This window comes from Nicotiana sylvestris, chromosome 9, assembly GCF_000393655.2.
Source record: "Nicotiana sylvestris chromosome 9, ASM39365v2, whole genome shotgun sequence".
Classification (NCBI taxonomy): domain Eukaryota; kingdom Viridiplantae; phylum Streptophyta; class Magnoliopsida; order Solanales; family Solanaceae; genus Nicotiana; species Nicotiana sylvestris.
In genome coordinates this window covers 191,714,780-191,737,200 of record NC_091065.1, presented here as the reverse complement: position 1 = coordinate 191,737,200, position 22,421 = coordinate 191,714,780, and the positions used below count along the sequence as shown (strand labels likewise).

The 22,421-nt window shown below is 39.7% G+C and overlaps 1 protein-coding gene and 1 pseudogene across 1 annotated transcript; both read left to right on the top strand.

The window, feature by feature from the left end:
• Positions 1 to 744: 744 nt before the first annotated feature.
• The window catches only part of LOC138877125 (acylamino-acid-releasing enzyme-like), a 43,759-nt pseudogene continuing 22,082 nt past the window's right edge, over positions 745 to 22,421 (top strand).
• On the top strand, positions 10,210 to 11,547 carry LOC138876924 (aquaporin PIP1-2-like). Its single transcript, XM_070156174.1, has 4 exons — positions 10,210 to 10,263; positions 10,597 to 11,114; positions 11,318 to 11,373; positions 11,489 to 11,547. Exons 1-4 carry the CDS (start codon positions 10,210 to 10,212, stop codon positions 11,545 to 11,547), a joined length of 687 nt encoding a protein of 228 aa, XP_070012275.1.

Below are 22,421 nucleotides of genomic sequence, written 5' to 3'. Positions count from 1 at the left end.
ATTCTATGGCGAATAATATATTTCGTCCCTTAGCTGCAAAACTCACCTACTTTATCGGCTCAGTGCTACTACGCCCTTTCTCCCGTGTAAAACTCGCTTTTCCAAGCAGCCCAAGTCTCTTTCCTACAGACCCAATTGGCTAAACTCGTAAAATTCTCTTTCATTATCTGTCCTAATTTTGCAAATTTATGCTTATAACTAAATGGTAGTTGTTATATATTGATGTTGGTCTTTCGAAATCAAATACAACTATTCATTGACCTTAGCATATTGTAGGTGTTTGTTTTTAAGAATTTTTTCTTTTCAATATGCATGGGCAAGTATACTGAGTTTGTTATCATCGTCGTTGTTGTTGTTGTTGTTGTAATATGCATGGAGAGTATTTGCTAAATGTCCCATCCAAGAAAGAAATTACAGCAATGAAATTACAGCAATGTAAAAGTCGGCTCCCTGAAAGAATTTCCTCTTGGGTTAGATGCAAGTACTGAGGAAGAATACTCTTCTCAATCTAGTTTGCTCCAAGATTTCACTAGCATCCCCACCATTGATAAGGCAAGGACTTTCACATTTGATGGTGGTATGATTTCTTTAATTCTTCATTCGCTTTGTTTGGTAGATAAAAAATTGATGTAGTTCTAGTTAAATTATTGCATTCCCACTTAATATATTTCTTTATTCTTTAACTGCTGCTAGATCATAACTATTTTTTTGTTATTTTTTACTGCACAAGAAGGTTCCTAGGGTATGTTCTCGATAAGCCAACCGAATCTCCCAGCCAACAAGAAGAGAAGATACATATTATCTTGTCATATTTCAAAAGAAAGTACAAATGATGTGGACTTTCAATGGGCTGCATTTCCTATTGAGATGTCCAATGTTTCTGTGATGATCCCATCGCCTTCAGGTTCAAAGCTTCTTGTAGTTCGAAATCCTGAAAATGATTCTCCTACTAAGTTTGAAATTTGGGGTCAATCTATGGTGGAAAAGGAGTTTTTGGTTCCTGCCTTTGTCCATGGCTCCGTATATTCAGATGGGTGGTAAGTTATTAAATGAACACTTAACTTTACTTACTTCACTTCCAGATTCACATACTCAATGTGCATTAATATTTGATAATGCAGGTTTGAGGGAATATCGTGGAACAACGATGAAACTCTTATTGCTTATGTCGCTGAGGAACCGGCTCCCTCGAAGCCTACATTTACTACTTTTGGTTATAAGAAAGAGAATTCTATAGAAAAAAAATGTGGTAAGTGGAAAGGTCAAGGGGACTGGGAAGAGGAGTGGGGGGAAACCTATGCTGGAAAAAGACAACCTCCTCTTTTCATCATCAATGTCAATAGGTCTGTTTATTTATTATATTGCTCATATATAAGGGCAGCCGATGCACTAGCTCCCGCTATGTGATAAGTTCAGCTGGTGCCAACTACCAATTCTAGAAGCCCACCATTGTTGAAGACACCAACCCATTTTAGAAACCACCATTGTTGAAACCTCCATTGTTGAATGAAGAATTCAACCACCAACCACGTTCTTTAAGGCTATAAATAGAGCCTTATGTTTTACATAGAAACATAAATCCAGAGAGATTGAAATACAATCCAGGAAGAGATTGTGAGAACAAAAAGAGAGTTTGGTGAGGTTTTTTGTAGAGAGAAATTCTTGGTGTAAATTCTCTGTAATTCTATTCTTGTGAAATAGAGTTGTTTTTCCTCCCAAATAATCTTCATATTGATCTGAGAATCACAACAAGTGGTATCAGAGCCTTCAATTCTGTATTCATCGAGAAATATCGGAACACTGAAAATTTCAACCTGGATTTAACGTGATCTTCAGTGTGTTTTGCTCATTTCATTAGATTCCTTGCGTCGATACGAATTCAACGCAATTTTCCGGAGGCAAAACAAAGCTAAAATGAAGAAGTTATGGCAATTTAAATTTTACTATTTTTTTTCTTCTGTCCAAGGAAGAAGATGATGAATAGTAATTGCTCAGTCAGCGCCATATCATCATCCAGTCAGAAATAACCCCTGAAGTTACTAAAATTATAAATTTGCCCCACAAGTTTAGTATATTTTTTATTTAACCCCCAAAAGTTTGGTGTAAATTTTGAAAATTTTCTGGAGGCCCTATTTTGACCCAAGAAGAGTCAATCCTACCAATTTTCACCATTCCGGATGCGTTGGTGAGGTCCGTTTGGTGAGATTCTGCTCTAAAATTTTGACCAAGCCATTTTAAAGATATAATGGAAGAGTCATCATCATCTGGAGTTATGATAAAGCTTACTGCCACAAATTGCACATTGTGGAGACCTCGGATGGAAGATCTCCTCAGTTGTAAAGATTTGTTTGATCCCATAGAAGCAAATGGTACATAGAAGCAAAGGGTAAGAACCCCGATTCCACCAAAGAAGCAGAGTGGAAGAAATTAAACAGAAAAACTATCGGTCAAATTCGACAATGGATTGGCGATAGTGTTTTTCATCATGTTGCACAAGAGACAGACGCGTATGCCCTCTGGATGAATTTAGAAGGGATGTATCAAGCCAAGACCGCTAAGAACAAAGCCTTGTTGATGAGGCATTTGGTAAATTTGAAGTTAAAGCACGGAACTTCAGTTGTCGAGCATACCAGTGAGTTTTAGAGCTTGATAAATCAATTATCGTTTGTTGACATGCCGCTCGGGGATGAGATGCAAGCCCTACTACTTCTTAGTTCTCTTCTTGATAGTTGGGAGACGCTGGTAGTCTCTCTCAGTAATTCAACTCATAGTGAAAATCTGACCATGTCTATGGTTAAAGTTGCCTTATTTAATGAAGAAGCAAGAAGAAAGGACATCGATCATGGTGAGTCGCATGCCCTTATTACAGAAAGAGGGAGACAACAAGAAAGAAGTCAAGATAAGAGGAGAGGCAGAAGCAAGAGTAGGGGAAAATCCACAGATGGTAGGAAGTCATCATATGCGTGCTACTACTGTGGAATAAAGGGCCATTTAAAGAAGAACTGCAGAAAATTGCATAAGGAGAAGGAGCAGTTGAAGCAGAAGGATGGAGATGCATTAGTCACTACCCACGGAGAGGTAGCCATTTATTCCATCCAAGAAGAGACATGCCTTCACGTCTAAAGTCAAGAAGAAAACGAATAAGTGGTAGATACTGCAACATCATACCACACCACATCCCGAAAAGATTTCTTCACAACATACAAAGCATGAGACTTTGGAGTAGTGAAGATGGGGAACACTTCTTCATGTGAGATAGTTGGAATTGGTGATATCAAAATACAAACAAATATCGGGAGTACAATGATATTGAAGGATGTCCGTCATGTGCCAGATCTTTATCTAAACCTAATATCAGGCATAGCTCTTGACAAACAGGGCTATAAAAGTTATTTCGGAAAAAGGTGCATGGAAATTGCTGAAAGGGGTTATGATTCTCGCTCGAGGACATATTTATGGCAACTTATATAAAACTCAAGTGAAGGTATGTTCAGACAGCCTCAATGTTATGGAAAAAGAGGCGTCTCAAAACCTATGGCACCAGAGACTCGATCATATGAGTGAAAATAGGATATCAATTCTAACGAAAAAGCAGCTTATCAGAATGGACAAGAATGCTGCTTTAGACCCTTGTAATCATTGCTTATTTGGAAAGCAACATAAAGTCTCTTTTACATTTTCTTCAACCAGAAAATCAGAGTTACTCAGTCTGGTACACTCTGATATTTGTGGTCCCATGGAGGAGAAATCACTTGGCGGCAATAGGTATTTTCTGACTTTCATTAATAATGCTTCACGAAAGGTGTGGGTGTACTTCTTAAAGACAAAGGACTAGGCTTTTGATTATTTCAAGATATTTCATGCCATGGTAGAGTGTGAAACGGGAAAGAAATTAAAATGCCTTCGCTCAGATAATGGAGACGAGTATACTTCCAAGGATTTCGATTCCTATTGCAAGAGACAAGGGATTCGACATGAAAATACGGTCCCACGCACCCCACAACACAATGGAGTAGCCGAGAGAATGAACCGGACAATTATGGAAAGAGTCAGAAGTATGATCAGTATGGCAAAGCTACCTAAGCCATTATGGGGAGAAGTTGTTCGCGCCGCCTGCTACCTAATCAACCGGTCACCATCAGCCCCGTTGAATTTTGAGGTTCCAGAGAAAATATGGTCTGGTAAGAATCCCTCATATTCTCACTCAAGGGTATTCGGTTGTTTAGCACATGCACATGTATCCAAGGAGCTCAGGAAGAAGCTTGATGGTAGAACTATACCATGTATCTTCATAGGCTATGGAGATGAAGAATTTGGGTATAGATTATGGGATCCAATACAGAAGACGGTGATCAGAAGTAGGGATGTTGTATTCCACGAAAACCAGACAATTGAAGACATTGAAAAGCCCACAATGTCTTATGAAAGAGGTTCCAGTGCCCAAAAAGTTGGTCCAGATCCACTACCATTGCAGTTTGACACAAATAGCATGGAGGAGCATGAAGCAGTACCAGAAGCAGAACAGGAGGATGTTTGGCAGGGGGAGGCACAAACCCCTCAAGAAACTACAGAACCATCACAGGGGAACGATGACGGTACACCTCCTGAAGCTAATAATCAACAACCTCATCGACCTGAACGAGGTGAGATTCCATCAACTCGATACCTAGAAACCGAGTATATTCTACTTTCTGAAGATGGAGAACCAGAGAGTTTCCATGAAGCTATATCTCATAAGGATAAAGAAAAATGGCTGCAAGCAATGACCGAAGTGATGAACTCTTTACAGAAAAACAACACTTATGAGATTGTGAAACTTCCACAAGGAAAGAAGGTACTGAAGAGTAAATAGGTATTCAAGCTCAAGAAAGATGGCAGCGGAAAGGTAGTGAAGCATAAAGCCCGATTAGTAGTCAAAGGATTCCTACAAAAAAAGGGAATTAACTTTGATGAAATATTTTCACCAGTTGTAAAATTGACTTCAATCCACATCATCCTTGGATTGGTAGCCAGTTTGAATTTGGAGCTTGAACAAATGGATGTCAAGACAACATTTCTTCATGGTGATCTAAATGAAGAAATCTATATGGAGCAGCCGGAAGGTTTTGAGGTTTCAGGAAAAGAAAACCTCGTCTATAAGCTTACGAAATGTTTATATGGCCTAAAGCAAGCACCGAGGCAGTGGTATAAAAAGTTTGACTCATTTATGGTAAGTTAAGGATATAAAAGGACTATTGCAGATCAGTGTGTTTACATTCAGAGATTTTCGGATGGCAATTTTGTTGTACTTCTACTTTATGTAGACGACATGTTGATTGTCGGACAAGATGCAACAAAAATTAGACAGTTGAAGAAAGAACTCTCTAAGTCCTTTGAAATGAAAGACTTAGGTCCAGCTCAACATATTTTGGGATTGCGGATGACTCGAGATAGGAGAAATAAGAAGTTATGGCTATCTCAAGAAAATTATATTGAACGGGTGATCAAACGGTTCAATATGAGTAATGCCAAACTGGTAGGTGCCCCTTTGGCAAATCACTTCAAGTTGAGCAAGAGTTTGTGCCCCTCATCCAATAAAGAGATTGAGGAGATGTCTATAATTCCATATTCTTCAGCAGTTGGAAGTCTGATGTATGCCATGGTGTGCACGAGGCCAGATATCGCACATGCGGTAGGTGTGGTAAGTCGTTTTCTTTCTAACCCTAGAAAGAAACATTGGGAGGCAGTTAAGTGGATTCTCAGGTATCTTAAAGGTACTTCAAAATCAAGTCTGTGCTTTGGGGGAGCTGATCCAGTCTTGGAAGGCTATACAGATTCAGATATGGCCGGAGATCCTGATGGAAGAAAATCAACCTCAGGATATGTTTATACTTTTGCAGGGGGAGCTGTGTCATGGCAGTCAAGATTGCAGAAGTGTGTTGCACTATCCACAACTGAAGCAGAGTATATTGCTGTAGCGGAAGCTGGAAAAGAAATGTTGTGGCTAAAGCGGTTTCTCCAAGAACTAGGGATAAATCAAACAGAGTATAAGATACATTGTGATAGTCAAAGTGCAATTGATTTAAGCAAAAACTCAATGTATCATTCTCGGACAAAGCACATCGACATTCGCTATCACTGGATACGCGAGGTGATGAATCAACAATTGTTGAAACTAGTGAAGATCCATACGAAGGAGAATCTAGAAGACATGTTAACAGAGGTGGTCACTCAAGAAAAATTAGAACTATGCAGAGACATAGTTGGAATAACTTTCAAATAGTAGCTGTGTTGGAATGCAGCTGAAGGGGGAGAATTGATAAGTTCAGCTGCTGCCAACTACCAATTCTAGAAGCCCACCATTGTTGAAGCCACCAACCCATTCTAGAAGCCACCATTGTTGAAGCCTCCATTGTTGAATGAAGAATTCAACCACCAACCACCTTCTTTAAGGCTATAAATAGAGCCTTATGTTTTACACAGAAACATCAATCCAGAGAGATTGAAATACAATCCAGGAAGAGATTGTGAGAACAAAAAAAGAGTTTGGTGAGGTTTTTTTGTAGAGAGAAATTCTTGGTGTAAATTCTCTGTAATTCTATTCTTGTGAAATAGAGTTGTTTTTCCTCCCAAATAATCTTCATATTGATCTGAGAATCACAACACTATGCGCAGGTTCAGGTGAAAGGTCGGACCACATTGGGTCTTATCGTACAGTCTTACCGTGTATTTCTGTAAGAGGCTATTTCCGTGTCACCAAGAGGTCACACGGCGACAACCTTTTCTGTTGCCCCAAAGCTCCCTTTCAATTTTGATGTTTTTAGATATCAATTCTAATTACGAATTTGTGCAGTGGAGAAGTACGTCCTGTTGAAGGAATCGGGTAGTCACTGAGTGTCAGACAAGTTCTATGGGCTCCATCCACTAAAGGATTGCAACAATGCCCGGTTGGCCTTTAGATACTAGAAAGTTGGCATAAAATTTTGCTATAACAGGCCTTGTGCCTTATATGCTGTTAGAGCTCCATTTTCAAAGTCAGACATCCATCAATCTGGGTAATTACTTGTTAGTTGCTAGAAAAGAAAATGTTGTGGATTAACATCTTCTTCTATATGAATGTATATAGGGGACTTAGCTAGTAGAGAATTCCTTTATATTTGATATATGCTATTTTACTAATTTCGATTGACATTTTCTCACTTTCAAAACTCATGCAGCTGACAATGTATCTTCAATTAAGCTGACACAAAGCATAAGTAGTGCTTACTTTCCTCGTTTTAGGTTTGCCCCCATCCTCCCTCCCCACACTCCCCAAAATAAAAAGGAGAAAAATAAGCACCCAAGGGCGTGGCCTAATGGTCAATGACGTGAGATGGGAACCATGAGGCCTTATGTTCAACTCCCAGCCGAGGCAAAAATACTAGGTAATTTCTTCCATTATGTCCAAGCATTGGTAGACAGAGTTACCCGATACCTATGCTGGTGGGAGGTAACACATGCCCTGTGGAATTAGTCGAAGTGTCCGCAAGTTGGTCCAAACACCATGGGTAAAAAAAAGATAATGTAGAAAAACAAGATGAGCAAATGTGTGGACGAATTTCTGAAATTGGTGGAGACATGTCCTTATTCCCTTGATTTTCTCTTTTAGATAACAATCGTTAAAACATCAGTAGGTTCCATGTAAGGAGTCTTGCAGCTTCCTCATGTTATTTAACAGTTGCAGGTATTTTGCTTGATAAAATGGAACTAATTAATCTTTTCAATAAATTTCCAGTCCAGATGGAAAATTGCTTCTGTTTTTGTCCGCTAGAAGTTTAGTAGATTCTTGGGCACATTCTGCAACTGGTTCACTTCATAGGATTGATTGGTCATTCAATGGAAACCCAACTCCAGATGCTAAAATTATTGATGTGGTACACTCACCTTTTGTGATTCTGATTACTTGCATCAGCACTTTGAAGCCGGTCATTGTTAGCCATTTTAAGTAGTATTATTATATTTGATTCCGAGCTTTATCCTACTGCAGGTTCCTATTGTGATGTGTCTTGAAGATGGCTGCTTCCCTGGCCTTTACTGCTATAGTGTTCCTAGTAGACCTTGGATTTCTGATGGATATACTATGATCTTATCTTCTATCTGGGGAAGCACACAAGCAATAATTTCAGTAAATGTGATAAGGTAACCGAATATTTTGTTATTCAATGTGAATGGCATCACGACATTCTTTGAATTCTTTTTCCGTATCTACAAGTTTATAGTAGTGAAATGCGTCTTTGTCAAAAATGATAGCGGAAAGGTATCACACATTAGCCTTGGAGACTCTAGCTTCTCTTGGAATGTGCTCGCACTAGATGGTGACAACATCATAGCTGGTAAGAGTCGGTGTATATTTCAATTTATACTGGTTCCTGTAATAGCAATCCCATTAATCAAAGAGTCTATCATATTTTTTTTTTGGTTAAAGTCTGTAGTAGTCCCGTTGATGTTCCTGCAATCAAGTATGGGTCCCTTGTCCGTAAGGCATCCGCAGAGGCCTCATGGAGTTGGTTAGGTGTTTCAAGCCCCATGTCTAGATGCTCTGAAAAGGTCAGTCTTTTCTTCGTTGTTTCTTTTTTCTTTTATTTATTGTTTCATCTAGTCTGTTATGTTTGGCATGTACTTGGTAGGAAGGCTTTTCTGAAATTGAATGTCCCAATAATTCTCACAAGTTACGTCTTTGCTGTTTTCACGCCAATTTAGTATTACGAGGATTCCTGTCAGGGATATCTCTGAGAACCTTACTAAAGGTAATATAACTCGTCGTAGTGTTCACTATAGACTTGCTTACACGTGGACATGTGATATTTTAAGTACTTAGGATAGGTTTGTGTATGATATAGAGACCAACTTCTTGCCATAACCTTATGCTGCGCTGTTTCTTTGAAATAGATTGAGTACTTTAAGTTTTATGCTCCTGGTGATGATTTGATATTCAGAAATTCAAAGTCCGATAGTGGAGAGTGTCTCACAAAATCAAGAATATATTAGTTTCCTGGCATAGTGTCTCAAAAAATAAAGATTTAGTATACCTTCTAGCTCACCTTTTGAGGAACTTGTTAGCGTAAAGCTTTGATTAATTTTTATTTATTCCTGCAACCGTTTTAGTTAATATTCCAGCGTCCATGTAACTGATAATTTGTTTTCTTTGATAACGATCTGAAAATAGGACATAGTTTTGACACTTTCTTAATGTGCTTTTCAAATTTGGTAATTTGATTGCATAATGTGCTATAGATCAGAAGCAGTTCTATTGTTCAAATACTTGTTTCCTGAATTAATAATGTTAAATATGACAGTATATGGACTACAACTCCCTTTTTGCTTTTCTTTAACACAATTACTTTTATTAATCAAAAAGAAGAAAAAAAATCTTGGACCTGATAACCATTTGAATCTATGTAATACCAGACTATTTGCAGATCAATAGTTGCTTGGGTCCTTCCAGATTACTAATCTCTGCTATATTTCTACTTTAATCTTTAATGTGTTTTATTAATGTTAGGTGCCAGCAAACCGTATGAGGCTATCTTTGTATCATCCAAGTCTTAGAGCCATAATGTGTGCGATCCGCTGATTGTAGTCCTTCACGGGGGTCCTCATTCTGCTTTATTGTCAATCTTCTCAAAGTCCTTAGCTTTCCTTTCCTCACTTGGTTATAGCTTGTTGATTGTAAATTACAGGTAAGAAACAGAACTGATTTCTTTCTTCATGCCTCTGTTACTTTAAATGGTTGCTGAAATTCATGGTAACTCCGACTAGGGGTGGACATAAAATCCGAAAAACCGAATTCCGAACCGGACGGAATTAATTCGGTATTTCGGTTTCGGTTTTTTCCGGTATTTCGGTCCAATTCGGTATTGCAATTTTGGTATTTCGGTATTTCGGTACGGTCTTCGGTATTAAAATTCTGAAATTTCGGTATACCGAAATACCGAAAATCCGATTTTTAAAAGACATTTTCTTAATTATTACTGCCCAGCCCATCGCCCATCGCCCCAGCCCCAAACACCCAGCCCATCGCCCCAGCCCCAAACAAGCAAACACCCAGCCCATTGCCCCAACCCCAAACGCCCAAGCCCATCTTAATTCTTATGCCCAAGCCCAAGCCTAAACTCTAAAGGTCATTTGTCCAATTTAGATACAAAAGAGAAACCCTCATCTGCTTCTTCTTTCAGATCAGATCTAATTCAAATGGACGCTCTCGATTCTGTGTTCGATCCTCTTAGAGATTTCGCCAAAGACAGCGTTAGGCTCGTCAAAAAATGTCACAAGCCTGATCGTAAATAATTTACCAAGGTTGCTACTCGTACAACAGTCGGTTTTGTTGTGATGGGATTTGTTGGATTTTTACCAAGGTTGCTAATCGTAAAGAATTTACCAAGGTTGCTAATCGTAAAGAATTTACCAAGGTTCCGAGCTCCGACTCCTCACTCCTCACAAATTTCGGGCAAACGAAGATGCTGCTGTTGCGAACTTGCGATAGTTTCAATTTTCAAAGGTATGTTTCTACTTTCTAGCGATTTCTACTTTCTAGCGATGGAAATGAATTTGATGAAGATTTCTAGCGATGTTCTTTAGCGAAGATTAATTTTATATTCGAAACTCATATCAAAGTCTGAGTCCAAATGCTCCACTGTTGGTATTCAAGGCATTGCTTGGGCTTTTGGGGGCATGATCTTTGCCCTTGTCTACTGTACTGCTGGCATTTCTGGAGGACACATAAATCCAGCAGTGACCTTTGGGTTGTTCTTGGCAAGGAAACTATCGTTGACAAGGGCAGTGTTCTACATGGTGATGCAGTGTCTTGGTGCTATCTGTGGTGCTGGTGTGGTCAAAGGGTTCGGCAAAACTCTTTATCAAACAAAGGTTGGTGGTGCCAATGTTGTAAATCTTGGTTACACAAAGGTATCAGGTCTTGGTGCTGAGATCGTTGGCACTTTCGTTCTTGTTTACACTGTTGTCTCTGCTACTGATGTTAAGCGTAGTGCTAGGGATTCACATGTCCCTCTTTTGGCACCACTGCCTATTGGATTTGCTCTGTTCCCGGTACACTTGGCCACAAATCCAATCACTGGTTTCTCTGCTGCTGCATCTTAGTTCATGCTTGCAGATGCTGTTCAGATGGTTTGGCTGTGTACTGTGTTAAGTGTTAAGTTGTGTAATGTATTGTGTAGTTGTGTACAGATTCAATTGTGTACTGTGTTAAGTGTTAAGTTGTGTAATGTGCAGTTGATTGCAGTATTGAACTGTCAACTGTGTTTAAGTTGTTTGATATAGTTGTGTAATATGCATTGTGCAGTTGGCCAGCTTTTGCTTTTCACTTGTATACTAATACTGGCTTGCAGAATGCAGATTGTAATATTGTATAATATGATATACAGTATACTGGCGTGCAACTGCAGATTGTAAAGAAGTTGTTGTCTTGTTCAGCTTTTGCTTTTCACTTATTCAATTGTGCATGTGCCATCAGATTCAGATCAGCCATGTGCAGTTGTGCACTGTTACATATCGGAAAACAGATTCTTTTAGAGTGAAAATTTCAATTGTGCATGTGCACTGTTAGCATTGATTATTCATTGATTGTTAAACCGAAACTGTACCAAAACCGTACCGAACCAAAATAAGAAATACCGAACCGTACCGAAATATTTTGGTATGGTATTTGGTATACACAATTGATAAACCGAATACAGAAATACCGAACCGAAATTCTTAAATACCGAACCGAAATACCGAACGCCCACCCCTAACTCCGACTGTGAAATACTAGTAACGTATATGATATGCTAGACGGATATTATAGGTCGTGAGATCCCTTTCTTTTGTAATTTTTTATTTGGACATCCATGTATTTATTATTTTAGATGTAAGGTGACGTGCAAAATGACTACAAAATGTAACGTATATGAGATGCTTGTTGAGTGTCAAAATTGTCCCATCGGTTGGGGAGTGAATTGGGTGAGAATTTCACCCTATAAAAGAAGGCCTAATGTTTAGGATTTAAACACACCTCTCATTTGCCTTCTTATCTTCTTAAGGCATTTGTATCTTCTCTTTAGTATTATTTCACTTGTATTTTGGTGTGCAATAAAATATTGGTTGTGTCTGAGGAAGTAGGCTAAATTGACCGAACCTCATAAATTTTGGTGTTCCTTTTATTGTTGCTTTATTGTCTTATTTATTATTTGGTGGCTATCATAATTTTAGGTATAGTAGTTCTGAGTCATTCACACTATATATATTTGGCTTCCGCAGTAATTGGTATCAGAGCCAAGGTACTATCTAAGTATGCTCTGTGGTTGCAGCATAGTCTGTTCTTCCACATCATAAAAGATTTATCTTGGTAACTGAGTCAAGGTTATGTCTGAGTATGCTCTGTGGTTGCAGCTTAATCTGATCTTCCACACCAGAGGAAATAATCTTGATTTGTGTCATCAGCTATTAAATAATATTTGTGTCAAAGATGGGAGATAATAAACAAGAAGAATCTACATCAAGTGTCAATAATACGTCATCATTGGCATCTTCGCTTATGACAAGAATTATGTCAAATGCGAAATTTGCAGTAGAATTTTTTGACGGGTCAGGACATTTTGGGATGTGGCAAGGCGAGGTTCTAGATGTCATTTTTCAACAAGGGCTAGATCTTGCTATTGAAAAAAAAAGACCAGATGTTATTGGAGAAGAAGATTAGAGAATTATCAACCATGTTGCTTGTCACACCTCCTTTTTGCGCGCCCGCCCTGAAGGATAAAAGCGCGAGGGGAGTTTTTCCAATTTAAGTGACAATATTCGAAATGGGATTATTTATTTTAATTCAGAGTCGCCACTTGGGAAAGGTTTGGCTTTTGGTGTCCCAAGTCACCGGTTTATCTTGAATCCCAAATCGAGGAAATTTTCGACTTTTCCAAATGAAGTCTGCGAACCAGAAATTCTAAGTAAGGAATTCTGTTGACCCGAGGGAAGGTGTTAGGCACCCTCGAATCCCGTGGTTCTAGCACGGTCGCTTAAATTGTTATAATGGCTAAATATCTGATTTAAATACATGTTATGACTTACGTGCTTTTATTAAGTTTAAACCGCTTTTATTATTATCATTTATTTTTATAGAATTGCAACGTCGTGAAAATGCATCTCGAACCACGTCACAATCAATGCACCCGTGGTCGTCGACACATTTTGACTCCGTTGAGATTTGGATTTGGGTCACATCAATGTGCACCCGTGTTTAAGAAGGCTAAATTATTAAAGGTGCTCCTAAAGCAACTAGTGTATTGTTACTTTTGGGAAAGGCCATGAAGTTTACTAAAGGGGCCTGCCCTGAATTCTAAATATTTATTATGTTTAGTTACTGAGGGCCCCGCAATTTGCATTTTTATTTGGCGAGACTCGTCTCATTATTTTTTTTAAAAAAAGATATCCTGAAGCGTCTACATTTCTATTACATTTGTCTCTAATAAAAAAAGAGGATTACGTGCTAATTACATGCTTGACTCACTTCGGATCCTTACTTGATTATTTGATCTTATGAGGCGTGAATTATTTTGTGCCTTATTTCATGGAGGAGCATGTTGTTAAATTGTCAAGGGAAATTAATATACAAGATTAATAGAACTGTTAAAAGCTTATAATAAATGTTCCTCAGATCTAAGTTTGAAACTCGTTTATTTAAACCAAATCAGTGGAATTAACTTATCGGAAACTATTACTAATAGAGTTTGAATAAGATCGTGTGAACTATCTACAAAGATTCAATAAAACTAAACATCATATCTGGCAAGCTTGAGGTAATCTTTTCTATACATGCAGAATATTAGTTGAAAAGTTACCTAATTATTTGTGTGTTAAAACACTCATGCATTCCTTATTAGACAACCCATTAAGCAAACGAAATCACAATTTAGGACGGACTAAGCTGCGAATAAGTACAAGGCTACCTAACGTGTTTCTTTATTGAATTACAAACTAAACAAATTACACAGATCTTAATAACATTTGTAAAGTTGTACTGCAGCAGACGAATGATTAAACTCCTGCATATCTTTGATTTCATGCTTTCATTGTTACATCAAATGCAAAGTCTTAGTATGTACCTGGATGTTGGATACAACAGAAGAAGCAAGGGGTCAGTAGGACAATAGAAGTAGCACCAAACAGCAGCAGTAACAGCAGGTACAAATAGGACAGCTCCCAGTGCAAGATACAGTTAGAACCGATAAGAAATGGCAGAAAGGTGGCAGCAGACAATGCAGTAGGAACAATACTCCAAGACAGACCAAATCCGGGAGAAACAAACAATGTGAATCAACCAATGAACTCAGCTGATACTTGAAAGAAAACAGAGTTGATTGAAAAGTTTGAACAAACTGAGATTCACACAAACAAGGCAGAAATAGATGTTGATTTTCTGTTTATCCCTCTCCCTCTCTCCTTTCTTTTCAAAATACAGTATCAGTCTTCAGTTTTGAACTTATGCTTGAGTTATCAAAAGAAACCTTTTCCAGTTTTCTGTTTTTTCAGAACTCAAAACTCTCAACATTCAATCTCAGTGTTTCATGTGTATCTCCTTTCTGTATGTGTGTATCTTTTTGAATTTCCACCCTCCTCTTCTCTCCAGGTTCTTTTTTATCTCTATATGTCCTCCCCTTTATAAGCCTTAACATTACCCCTTTTACAGCCTGATAGATTAAAAGAAACCCCTCTCATGTGCCATCTTCTTTTCAGTTCCACTTTAGCTATTTAAGTATTAACCCCCATCAACATTCCCTGGCAGACTTATTCTTTTAAAAAGGTTTAATACTTCTTTAAACTAAAGCAAAGTATGGGCAGCATAATATATCTGACAACATATGCTGTCAAACCATTTTTAAATCCAAAGCCCTTTATGCAGGAACCAGGCTGTGCACAAGTGCACCTGTGGTGCATAAATGCACATGTTGTGCCAAGTGCACATGCCCTCCAATTCAGAACTTTAAACAAAACATTCCTCTTACATTACTGATTCAAATTAACAACTATAAGTAAACAACTCAGTTCTTAATTGATTCAAACAAATGCTTAGCAGAAGTAAGTCGATTTGTTATTGCTCGGATAACTGAAACTCATTGACGACATATGTCGACTCGACTATACTAGTTATAACACATACAATCATAACCAAAAATCAGACATTTAACAGTATCGACACATGATTTGAATTATACTGACTAAGCAAAGTGGTACTCGAGGAATCAATTAGTCAGTCCAATTTTGAAAATCAGCTAATTGCACAACACTTACATACACATTATCAGAACAAATAGAAAGACTCAATCAAACAACAGAGGTTCAGGCAAAGTGGTCAAGGCACAGTTGATAAAAGTCAAGGACACAAACAAAACATGAACAGACCCTTACAATAATCAGATGAACCAAAACAAATAAGAAAAGAAAGAACTCACCTTAAACCTCTAAAGATCAAAACCTTAACTCGGACTCGGACAGACCTTTCTTAAGGCTGAACGGACTTTAATCGAAGTGTTTCTCAGATGAGAAACACTTCGATTAAGGTCCATTAGACCTTAATTTCTTTGGCTCGAACAAGACACGGACCAGTGACGAGGAACCCTAAGGTTCGAAAACTAGATCCAGGATTCATGCTTCCCTGGTCAGATTCGGACCAAACCAAGTATGGTTTGGTCACGAGGGGGGTCTGGGGAGTGTCTGGTATGAATTTAGGGCAGATCGGTGTAGATCGAGTTTGACTCGAATCTTCAAATGAAGATTCGAGAAGATGGGAAGGGATTCGAACTAAGTAGTTAACAGATCCATGTTTAGGATGGCAAGGGGATTCTATGGTGTTAAGGGCGGGGTCACCGGCGTCCGTGCCGCCAGTTTTCATGGTGAAGGTACAGGGGCGGCTCTAGGGTTTGGGGTTCTGGTGAAGACGACGAAGGCTGGGGTTTGGTTTGGATAGGGGGCAGGGTAAGGTAAGAAGGGTTTATATACGGGGTGGATGGCTTGATCTCAACCGTTAGATCAATCCAGATCTACGGTCTGGATCTGAGGACTTAAGTGGAACGGCGTCGTTTGGCTTAGTAGGGGTCAAGGTTGGTTCGGGTCGGGTTCATTAGTGGGTTATGGGGGAGGTGATCTTGGCCGTTGATCATTCGGAGATCAACGGCTCAGATCAGACACAACCATTACGACGTCGTTTGGACGTCCTTGGTGTCAGCTTGGACTGGACCGGGCAGGCCTGGTTTTGGGTATTGTTTGTTTGGGCCAATTTGTTAACAAATTGGCCCAAGTCCGGAAAGGGAAGGGCTTCTCTTTTTTTTTATTATTATTTCCTTTTCTTCTTTTTTTTTTTGAGTAAAATCAATTAAGATAAACACTTAATACAATTATTTGCACACGCATAAAAATAATTCAAAACAGGTAAAAATCAAACAAAACAAAATCACGGACAAAGATGCCTGTTTATGCTTTTCTATTTAACAACCGTGTTACGGTTCAGATTATGCCTGACACGTACATTTTTTGTATTTTGTTTTAATAAAGTAAAAATGGGCCAAAGTCATAAATAATTAACAAAGTGCCATGTAAAAATCCAAAAGTTGTACAACAGGATCAATTGTTATTATTTTTTATTTCTTTTGGAGCGATTGTCTCGTGAAGCAAAAATCACGTGCTCACAGCTGCCCCTCTTTGTTCGGAAACACGAAGAGTTTTCGTGCAAAGATAAAGTGAGCGTGTATGAGCGATTTTTTTGCCTATGGACTACTCCGTATGAAGCATGTTTTTGAAAGGTCTGACCGAATCTTGCTTCAAAGATTTCCTACATATCCTGGGCTAAACAGGAATCAGGTCAATGTAGTTCGGGAAAACATTGGCAGCTGGGACTACCATGGGATTGCAATGTTTGCTGTTACTGCTATTGCTGTTGTCACTGATGCGTCACTGACCGCCTTATTACAACCAAACGAAAATTGGAAACTGAACTAACTACTTATATGCGTTCAAACTGCTAGTTACAAGATTCCTATCTATGATTCTTTTATGACTTGATCTTGGGTCTTAGCAGATTCTGCTTGTAGACTCCGATCTGAATCTTGATGCTTGCGAGTTGCGGCGACTTGTTTAATCTCTGGGATACTGAGTGAGACGCGATTGGCAGGGTTCAGGACCTTAAACAGATGTTGGAGTCAATCTGCCTTCCATTTATTCTGATATCTCGAGACATCTTCTTTTTTTCTTTTTCTTTTTTGATTCCGGGCTGGGACTCATCTCGTGGGTCATTTCGATCCATGTGGCTCGAGGTTAGACCTGCGGGAGAAAACAAACAAACGAAATTTTCTGCCCCAGTTTCACTAGGAAAATTTCGTTAATTATTCGCCAGGAAATTCACAAAATTGATGAAGGAAGATAAAAATGCTTAGTTCAGGACTGGAGCCCTAATACCGACTAGCTGGGAAAAGGTTCAGTTTAGGGTTTAAAACCCTAATGCTGACTGAAAAATGGAAAAAGTTCAGTTTAGGGTTTAAAACCCTAATGCTGACTAAAGGAAAAATTCAGTTTAGGGTTTAAAACCCTAATGCTGATTGCATGGAAAAGCTCAGTTTAGGGTTTAAAACCCTAATGCTGGCTGAATGGAAAAAGTTCAGTTTAGGGTTTAAAACCCTAATGCTGACTAAAAGGAAAATTCAGTTTAGGGTTTAAAACCCTAATGCTGATTGCATGAAAAAGCTCAGTTTAGGGTTTAAAACCCTAATGCTGACTGCATGGAAAAGCTCAGTTTAGGGTTTAAAACCCTAATGCTGGCTGAATGGAAAAAGTTCAGTTTAGGGTTTAAAACCCTAATGCTGACTAAAGGAAAAATTCAGTTTAGGGTTTAAAACCCTAATGCTGATTGCATGGAAAAGCTCAGTTTAGGGTTTAAAACCCTAATGCTGGCTGAATGGAAAAAAGTTCAGTTTAGGGTTTAAAACCCTAATGCTGACTAAAGGAAAAATTCAGTTTAGGGTTTAAAACCCTAATGCTGATTTTATGGAAAAATTCAGTTTAGGGTTTAAAACCCTAATGCTAATTGAAGGAAAAAAGTTCTCGGGTTATGCCGAAAAGATTCATCGAGTTATGTCGGGAGGATTCATCGGGTTATGCCGGGAAGATTCATCGGGTTATGCCGGGAGGATTCATCGGGTTATGCCGGGAAGGTTTATCGGGTTATACCGAAAAAATTCATCGGGTTATGCCGAAAAGATTCATCGGGTTATGCCTGGAAGATTTATCGGAAAAGATTCGTCGGGTTATGCCGAGAGGATTCATTGGGTTATGCCGGGAAGATTCAACGGGTTATGCCGAGGGGATTCATCGGGTTATGCCGGGAGGCTTCATCGGGTTATACCGGGAAGGTTTATCGGGTTATACCGAAAAATTCATCGGGTTATGCCGAAAAGATTCATCGGGTTATGCCGGGAAGATTCATCGGGTTATGCCGGAAAATTCATCGGATCATGTCGGGAAGGTTTATCGGGTTATGCCGAGAGATTCATCGGGTTATGCCGGGATGTTCATCGGGTTATGCCGAAAAGATTCATCGGGTTATGCCGGGAAGATTTATCGGATTATGCCGAAAAGATTCATCGGGCTATGCCGAGGGGATTCATCGGGTTATGCCGGGAGGATTCGGGTTATGCCGAAAAGATTCGTCGGGTTATGCCGGGAAGATTTATCGGGTTATGCCGGCAAAGGTAAGAGTCATTGAGTTATGTCGGGGAAGTCATCGGGTTATGCCGAAAAGGAAACGAGTTCTCGGGTTATGCCGGAAAAGGGTAAGAGTCCTTGAGTTATGTCGGGGAAGTCATCGGGTTATGCCGAAAAGGAAAAGAGTCCTCGGGTTATGCCGGGAATTTGGATAGAAAAAGTTCCTTGGGTTATGCCAGGGAGATCCGGGGTTTATACCGGGATAGTTGAGGAACGAGGTCCTATGCTACCATGATTTGTTTTTCTTTTGAGATGTTCATTTTTTATTCCTTGTCTTCTTTCCTTCCTTTGGTTCTCCCTTTCTCTCTTTTTTTTCTTTTTTTTTATCAGAAATGCACGAAAGAATTATGGGGAAACTTACCATTGGTCGTTTTCCCGCTGCAAGGCTGTTTCAATGCTTGTGTGCTCCATTTCTTTTGGGCTACACCAGCTTCATGCATGGCTGCTTCGGGTCGCACCTGTCTCAATTTCCTGGACAAAGAAAACATTGTCAGTTTGAAAGTGGCGGTTGGTTTCGGGGGCCTTGACCATTCCAATTGCTTTGTCTTAGCCTAATTCTTGTTGACAAACTCTGCCATTGATTAGATTTACATGCGAAACCCTTTGGACTAATCAGACTTGCGTTTCCAGATTTTGTGGTGATTTGCCTTATAAGGCTTTGGTTTTTCCGTCCCGTTCTGCTTGGGGATTTTATCAGGGAGACTCTGTGGGGATTTGTACAAGAGAAACTCCGTGTGGAATTGTCCAATGCGAACTCTGTGAGGATTTTTTTTTTTTTTGTAACAAACTTGATGGGGATGTGCTGGGGTGGACTTCTTTGGGGAATTGTACAAGGGGAAACTACATGGGGATTTGTAACAAGGGATACCCTGTGGGGATTTGTCGGTTTTGGAAGCAAATCAACTACCATGGCCAGTCGGGATGGGACTGACGCGCTACTGAGGTCGTACATTTTATTTAACTCTTGCCAAACGGAGCCCTGTAAAACCGGTCCTGCCACCTTTCTTTGCGATTATTACGGAATTAAGAGTTAGATCAAAAAAGAACTCAAAGAAAACTATGTAAAGGAGAACATATGAGTTTAAAGAGAAACGCCCCTTTCGGGGAGAAAAGAAGGACTTATCTGGAGTGTATGCCAGTTTCAAACTGACATGACATGCCTTTTGGACTGGATGCCCGACCTCCGAGAACTTGCATTTCCTCATGAATCAAAACAGATCTATATTTTTTCAAAACCCGGGAACCTTGCCAGGACTTTCTGAGGTGGAATCATCTTTTTGGCCGACAACGCCCTTTGCGGGTTTTCGCTAGTCGACCTCTCTCATTTCTCTTCTTACTGTCGCCTGCTAGTACTCTTTGCGAGTTTTTACTAAACAAGCTCTCTCATTTTCAATTTCTCTTCTCGCATCGCCTCACGGTGCCCAAAGGTTTTCACCGACAAGACTCTCTTATCTTTATTCTCCTCATTTGTTGTATCGGACCCAAATAATTCCGTCTTCCTATTTTGGAATGCTTCGTTGATTGATCAGAAGGACTTGAAAAAGGTTTGGGGTGAAAAGAATTTGGATTGAACTACAACTTTGGAACCTTTTGGGTGGGATTATTGCTGAATCGTTATAACTTCTGCCCCAGTTTTACTTTCGGGGGGAATTCCTGGATTTTATTGTTGGTGTGACTGAACCCCAAGGAGAGGTTGCCTACGTATCCTTTCGGAATCAAGTCAAACGTAGTTCATAATGTTCTTTTTTTTTTATATATATATATATATATTTCCTCATTCTTCCAATTCTTTCTTCTTCTTTTTTTTTCATTTATTTTTTTTCAATAATATTTTCAGGTTCCAAAGAGGGTAATCAAAGAAGAGTAACCAGCTCAAATGGGTTTGCAAAGGGTTGATAGTGTTTGGGTAGCGAGAATGAAAGCCTTCGTCATCTCAAACTATGCAAAGATATCGCCAGAATGATTTAGACATATCACTGCACCTGCTTTCCAAGCAAGGCTGACGCCGTTTCTTTCAACGTCGCCCAAATACAAATGCTCCATTTGGTAACGTTTTTCGATGACGTATGGACCCTTCTTTCTTGGTACAATTGCTCGTGACAAACCGCAGTTATTAAGGTTATCACTCTGTATGGGTCTAAACCCATTTACTGCTCTCAGACTCTGGTTTAGTGACGGACATTTTCCAGACCATGAACCAATTTTCTTTAGTTGTTCCTACTTTTCAAATTCTTTATATCTCAAATTTTGACTCATTATTTGAAATCTGATCGGAGTTCTCGTGATCCGGGCATGAAGTCCGCAAACATGTCATGTTATTTAAAGCTGCATTTATCAGAATTGAAGAGAACACAAAAGAAAACATAGAAGAAGAAAGTGAGTAATGAAACATGATTTCATTTCTTGGCATTTTGGGGAAGATAAGGAAAAAGGTTGACATTCAGGAAGAAAAACATTTGAGTCACCCTCTGGGGTTACTCGTGATGTAGAGAAAGTGGCAAGATAGGTTCATTAGGACTTCCGTTTGATCAAGAATGGCGTAGCCTTCTAGTTTTGAACTAGGTGCTTGGTCCCATGTACGATACTTCAACGGTGCTAGTGCCCTCTCCTGGCTGGTCCATGTTTATTTCGCATAGCTTTTCCCTTGTCGCCTCACATATTTCCTTGCTCTCGTCGAGCGGGGACACCTTATCATCTCCCTCTTTGTTGTATTTTGGTTCCTGTGGTATGCGTCCGACAAACACTGGCTCGTTCGGCCGAGGTTGTTTGATCGTCCCCCATACCATGGAGGCCTGCTTGAATACATCACTTATTCCTTTTTCTTGCTCCGGAGTTACCCTGGGTCCTTTTTCTGTATCAGCAATAGCAATTATGGCTTTAATTGCCGGATCAACTTCCTCGTCTTCACAAATCATCCCAACTATCGGCCCGTTGTTGTGGGCGGGCAACAGATTATTGGTCACATTTGGGATATCCTCGTCTCTCAACAAAATCTTCCCTTGGTCTAACAGATTCTCCACAGCTTGTTTTAATGTCCAACAGTCGTTGGTGTCGTGCCCTTCTACCCCTGAATGGTATGCACATCTGACACCCCGCTGATATGATGGTGATCCCGGGTTCTGCCCGTTCGGTGGTATGGGCTGCAACAAATTCATTTGGACAAGCTTAGGGAATAGGGTGGAATAGGGTTCACCGATTGGTGTGTAGTTGGGTCTCCTGGGTGGTTCCCGAGGACGGAAATTATTTTGAGGAGGTCGAGGATTGTAGTGGTTTCGGTGAGGAGGCTGATTCCTAGGATGTGGGGCCTGCCCCCGATTGACTGGTTGTGTCCGCTGGATATAAGGCTGGGTGCTCATGACCATGTAGGGCTGAGGAGCGTAGGTCGCATTTTGGTGGGGGAAATAATGTTGCGAGGTTCTTTCCGAAGAACAAAGCCCGGGATTATGATATTCTCCCACCTCTGACACTGCCATGGATGTTTCCTCTTTTTTCTTCCCTCTTGCCATTCCTCCAGACCCGCTTTGGACGGCTTGGGAGGTTGCCCTTATGGCTGCCTGACTCAAAATTCTTCCCGTTTTCAAACCGTTCTCCACCATCTCTCCAATCTTAATCGCTTCTGCGAAAGGCTTTCCCATGGCCGACATCATGTTTTGGAAATAGTC

Coding starts and splice junctions, on each gene's coding strand:
- LOC138876924 (XM_070156174.1), top strand. CDS start 10,210: ATGGACGCTCTCGATTCTGTGTTCGATCCTCTTAGAGATTTCGCCAAA. Junction 10,264..10,596: donor GAGATTTCGCCAAAGACAGC/GTTAGGCTCGTC, acceptor GATGTTCTTTAG/CGAAGATTAATTTTATATTC. Junction 11,374..11,488: donor TGGCTTGCAGAATGCAGATT/GTAATATTGTAT, acceptor ATGTGCCATCAG/ATTCAGATCAGCCATGTGCA.